We start from the raw sequence: 6,000 nt of genomic DNA, 5'->3' as shown, positions 1-6,000 counted from the left end.
ATTGCATATAGCCAAAAAAAAAAAAGTGAGACCCACCAGAAATAGCTTTTTCCTGCCACACACAACTTCCTGGAAAGATGAACCACTCACGTGGAGATGATCAGTAGCACACAAGAGTTTTAAGCAGATAATCTTAATGCTTGAGCTCACTGCAATGGCTATAGGAGGTGGCTACAAGATTATTATAGTTCTACAGTTAATCTTATGCAGTTATGATATAAAGATAACAACGTATCTTTACGTTTGCTTGCATTTCTCTCAACTGTGAATGGGGCCACATACAGTGTGCTTAAGTTTTGATAAAATTTAACTTTTTAATAACAGATTTGCATGTATTTATGGTAGTAAGTGACAAAATAAAACTGTTATCTACATATACTTCAAACACCATGACATACCTAATTTTTTCTTGTTTGAACAGGTCTAGGCTGTGATGTTTAGCACAAGTTTTTTCAAATTGTTGCAAATCTCCAAACAAAGAATCCCTTTATATATGTGGACCTATGCAGTTCAAACCTGCATTGTTCAGGGGTTAGCTGTAATAGGAAGTCAAAGAAATGTTCATTTGTAAACTAGAGACAGGGTATTTTAAAAATGTCACCATTTACTTTGGCTGGTTACCATTTACTCCATCTTGATAAGGACTTGCTTTAACTTGTTCAAAACACATGTAAAAAAAAGTTTTTTTACATGCATACATACTTGGAGTTGCACAATTTAGTTAAACATATATTAAAAGCACTTTCCAAACTTGAATATCAGTGTTGTTCATAGTTCTGGATTAAAATATTCACATGAACTTGTGAAGATATAAAAATGTTGTCTTAAGCTGGGTGGAGTAGTGAGTGCCTATAGTCCCAGCTACACAGGAGGCTAAGGCAGGAAGATCATTTGAGTCCAGGAGCTTGAGACTAGCTTGGGTAACATAAGAAGACACTGTCTCAATCAATTAAATAGTCCATCAGTCAGTCAATCAATCAATCAATAAATGGTTGTCTTATTATCATAGGCAATTCAATGCACAGCAGTTGGAAATATCACCTTCCTTTTTTCCTTCTGAATGCAATTAGACTCCATTACTATATATTGTGTACTCTAATAAAGTGAGATAAAATATTTGAAACTAGAGATGAATTTAATGCCACATACAAATGTAATAAAATTAAAAGTTTCAAAACAGTGACATTTTCTCCTTTGCATCTCACCTTACCCAGTGGGACAGACAGACCAGTAATATGAAAAACTAATAACTGACTTACACAGATGATTTTTTGGTAAAGCCACAATACAACCTGGGATGCCTGATTTTTAATTCTGACAAGTCATTTGAGAGTAAGCAAGAGTTAATGGAAAAATATTTTTTAACAAGAATTATGTGGTCTTTTCATTTCATGGAAGGTTAAAATCATGGTAGGTCTCAGGATTAGGTCCCCAAGCCATGTTGAGACCCAACAGTTCATATGGTTGGCTGAAGGTCAACCTTTCCCATGGCTTCTAGCACTTACTAGGCTCTTTAGTAACCCTGAAGGAGGAGGGGGAGCAGAGATGCTATGCAGTATCTTGTGAGACCTTATAGACTCTTTGCAGAAGACTTCAAGCTTCTTGGAGGAACTAAACAAATAAGGGTTTTTGTTAGTTGGAGAGGTAAAGTGTATAACCACCAATCTGATGCTTGCAGACACCTGCTGTTTGAGATGTATGCAAAGAATTTTTATGAAACAGAAATCAAGTCAAAAGTGTCCTAGGTTAAAAAAAAAAAGGAAAATTTTAAGAACTGACACAGGGGACTTATAAAGGTTGAACATCAAATTTTAATCTTGAAACATTTTATCTAGTCCTCAAATCATTAACATGAAAAGGAATGATAAATTATAATTTTATCATTACCATATCACTGTGTAACAAGCCCTTGTTACAAAATCCATCTACTGTCTCCAAAAAAACCAATAGAAAACCCATACATTATATTACCTAATGATCTATTAACAGATGAAATTTTAACCAACTTTATACCAGGAAACTTATTAACAGAGGTACTTCAATCACATAGCTTAAAATATGAAGAAAAGACAGGTAAAAAAATTATCTTAACCTGTAGTAGTCTTTTTACTTTTTAAAATTTTTATAAAATACACTAATTTCCCAAAATAAAGAATATTATGACACATTGGTGTCAACTTACACAGATGAAAGCTGGCATCAGCTTTTTTTCCTAACTAAAGTTCATTTCACCAACCTTTATATATTACATGAATATCCCAGTACTTTTTTTAAAAAAAAATTCAACACACAGGAACATAATGTACAGTGTTTTATATAAAAAAAATGGTTAACTTAGGAATGATTTCATTTTCAACAACATTCTATATCTTTTTAAGACGATGAAACTTCTTGCTATTGCAAGAAGACTTTTAAGTCCATGTTTCTATTTCCCAGCATTAATTCTTAAAAGTGTAAAAAAAAAAAAAAATAAGGTTTGTTGTTTCTTTACTTAGTTCCCATGAGAAAACTGTGGTAACAACCTCACCACCAGGCTGCCTTCCCTCCTTTTGTTCTTAGGACTCCCCAGGTCCACGACTGCGTGGCACCGTAATGAAATCTGAAATCGGTGGAAGAGGCCAATGACATCAGCGAATGGATATAAATATAAAAAGGCAGGCTCAGCTGGATCCTGCCACAATTGTAAGGTGTGGGCACACTGGCTCCCGCCAAGCCTTCCCGCCAGAGCTTCCCAGGAACGGCCTCAGGAGCAGCCTCCTGGATACGCTCATCCTTTCCATCTGTCTGCTGGGAGGACACAGAGCATTTTCAGTCATGACTTGTGTGATGGCTGATGGACACCTTAGCCAGAGAGGGAGCGAGTGTGCTCAGCAGACCTTGGTCAGGAGAGGCTGTGGGGTAGAGAGTGCTGTTTATTTTACATCTCCTGCATCGGTCAATGCTGAATGCAAACTAACCTCAGCAGAAAACGGCAATGAACTATACACACCATGCACAGTCCATGTTACTGTGGGACTTGGCAACACATGCAAGACCGCGGAGAAAGAGCCACAACGGATGAACGTAAACTTTTCACAGTGTTTCTTACAGCCTTTGACCCGAACACGAGCGCATCACTTACCACCACATCTCACAAACGTTTTACTGTGTCCTGGGCATGCAGATCACTTGCCGTAAAATGGAAATTACATTTCATAGCCATTCTCAAGACAGCGAGTACAACGTCAATGTTCCCTACTTTCCAACCAATGAATTGAGCTGCTTCTGTTATAAAAACTAAATATTATTTCTGAATATATTTCTAGTCAATGCTTGTGCTTTGTTTTCCCTTATCACTGGTTCCATTCTAGGGAAATTTAAAAACCCATAAAATTAAATTGAGGACTAGGTCTTCAGGTTGATTCCTGATCAAACTAGAAAAAAAGGATCACTAACCTTTCTTCTCTTGCGTTTTTCTCCCTACCCCAGGCCCTCTCTATACTGATTCAATTCTATGTTTGGTTTCCCAAAGAGGAAAACCCAAATTAGAGAACTGGCAATTCTGTCTTAGAGAAGCAAAATATAATGGTGGGGGGCAGGGGTGAGGGAGGGAAGATGCATTCGACATCAAAACGAATCTCTCTCTCTCAATAGGAGATAATCCAGCTTCTCCTTGGCTCTCATTTCATAAATTAATAATTTCTTAAAATCATAATCCAAAGAATTTATCTATTACAAGAAAAGTTCAAGTTTAAAAAAAAAAGCAAATAAATTAGTTAAGCCTTGTAAACAATTGTCCATTTTAGTTAGACATCTTTCAAAAACAAAAAAAGGTTGCTCAGTACAAGGCACACCTTACAATCCCAACTGAGTGGTGAAACCTAGACACCGGCTTTGCTCTGCTGGCTGGCGTGGCTGTGCTGAGGCTCCGGAGCCACATACCAACCCTCTGCTCAGCTTCTGACCCTTCGAAGTCCACAGATGTGCTCTTTCCATCAAACTGCTTTGTGCTCTTTTGTCGTGTGATGTGATTTTGAGTCTCCCCAGTGTTTGTCTCCTCAGATGTTTTCCACAAAGCTTCCTGGGAAAAGGCCAGTTTTCCCATTGCGTTGCAACGTGCCTTTGAACCAGCCATCCTCTCGTTTTTTATGAACAAACACAATATCTCCTTCTTTAAGTTCAAGTTCTGCCTCACTCTGAGGAGGATAGGAAACCACCACCCGGTGCCTACAAGAGAGAGGGAGACTTTGGTTAAGGCCATCAACGCAGTGATAAGAATGGTGCACTTGTCAATCTGCATGAGCCTTCAAAATAAACAGAATAGGAAATAGCATGAATTTGTTTATAAGGGTCTGTAAAAACTCAAAATACAGCTCTTCTCTGTCAGTAGAGATTTGCTTGGCATTAATGTGTTTGGATATGTGCATTTGTCCATTACTGATGGTCCAGACTGGTTTATCTGGGTGCTATGCCGGAGAGCCATTTGACCCCTCCCAGTGTTTATATGTTGGCCCTACAAACTGGGAAACCGAAAAGTCTTATTCAATTTCCCAGGAGAAGTGTCCTGCCCTTTACTCCAAGAAGAGAAGAGTGTATTTATTTGGTGAGACTGGGAGAATAGCTGAGCATCTGGGTTCAAGCCTCTTCGAATTGTTTGCTTTCAGTAGGCTGAGTGGGCTCTGCTCTGCCGTACCTTGTAACCAGAGAGGGGTCAGGGTCAGGCCTGCTTGCTGGCAGTACATCTGAAAGCCTGTGTCTTTGCAACTCTTATTCTGGGACTTGGCAGGAATGCTAAGGAAGTTCATCTGCTTTACACAGCCACATTCTCTGTTGGAAAGGTAGCCCAAGGTCCAGACTTGGAAAGGAGACTGTGGCCACAGATTCAATCCACCACCACCATTAATGAGTTTGACATTCTGTTAGTCTTAGATCTGTGCCCATTTCTCCTTGTTTCTCAACTCAGCTCTCAGTGGGAAAGGTAGAGTTAGCACTTAGACACTCCAGTAGCTTGATTTAATATTTCCTTTGTTGCTGAGGCTCTCTGCATGGGATTATTCAGCAGCCAAGAAAGCCGGAGGAAGGTAACTTAGTTTAGGTTCTATATTCTTTTAGCCTTCTCTGTTTATCCAGTGATATTTCTTTCCTTTACTCCTTTTGCTTTTTCCAACCAAATGGTGGGGGATGGGAATGGTGGTGTATGGCAGCCAACATCCCCTGGGGCTATAGCGATCCTTGCCTTCCTGTATTCTCAACACTTGTGTAGGCTCCTCCCACAACACAAAGGGATGACCTGTCTGACTGATAATGTATTATGAAAGTGACAGCATGTGATTTCTGAGGCTAGATGATTAAAGGTATGTGGCTTCCAGTTTACTTTCTCTTGGATCATTCACTGAGAAAAAATCAACGGCCATGTTGTAAGGACACTCAACATCCCCACAAGGCCACTGCATTGTAAAGGAACAGAAGTCTCTTTCCAAAACCCCAAACTATCCAGCCAATAGTGATATGAATGAATCACCTCAGTCATTCATATCCACTTATATTTACAAAGACCATACATATATAAGACTATTATACTATTTAATACACACACACACACACACAAAGGCTATGTGGCTACCCAAGCAAAAGTATAACACAGAGGTGGGTTAGCTGTTTAGAAAGGGTTAGCTAATTCAGACACAAGCATTTATAAACACATGTGTCAGGGTTCAATCAAGCGCAGACTTGGGGATGAGGCCTGGCACTGTGAGGAAAGCCTTAGCCTAGGGAGTGGGCTGACAAGTTTTTAGGGACACATGGAGCTGCTTAACTTTGGGTCAGTTATCTTAGCTTTCTTAGTCACAGTTTCCACATCCGTAGAATAGGACTATGATGAGATGCTTTGAATGAAGCCCTCGTATGGCAACTGACACAGAATTCAACCCCAAAATATTAGCTCCCACTATGATCATATGGTTTATATAAGAGTAGGCAGGAGTCTGGCACTTCTTGGAGGTAAGGTTTGAAGGATGGACC

The 6,000-nt window shown here is 39.3% G+C and overlaps 1 protein-coding gene across 1 annotated transcript in view; it reads right to left on the bottom strand.

Annotated features, from left to right (window-relative positions):
* Positions 1–1,840: 1,840 nt before the first annotated feature.
* Sh3rf1 (SH3 domain containing ring finger 1) overlaps positions 1,841–6,000 on the bottom strand; it is a 163,052-nt gene continuing 158,892 nt past the window's right edge. The window contains exon 12 of the mRNA XM_026389753.2: positions 1,841–4,206. Coding sequence (XP_026245538.2) covers positions 4,038–4,206 — 169 coding nt within the window. The 3' untranslated portion in view covers positions 1,841–4,037. The remainder of the gene's footprint in view (positions 4,207–6,000) is intronic.

Source organism: Urocitellus parryii, chromosome 14 (genome assembly GCF_045843805.1).
Source record: "Urocitellus parryii isolate mUroPar1 chromosome 14, mUroPar1.hap1, whole genome shotgun sequence".
Taxonomy (NCBI): Eukaryota; Metazoa; Chordata; class Mammalia; order Rodentia; family Sciuridae; genus Urocitellus; species Urocitellus parryii.
This window is presented reverse-complemented; position numbering and strand designations above follow the sequence as displayed.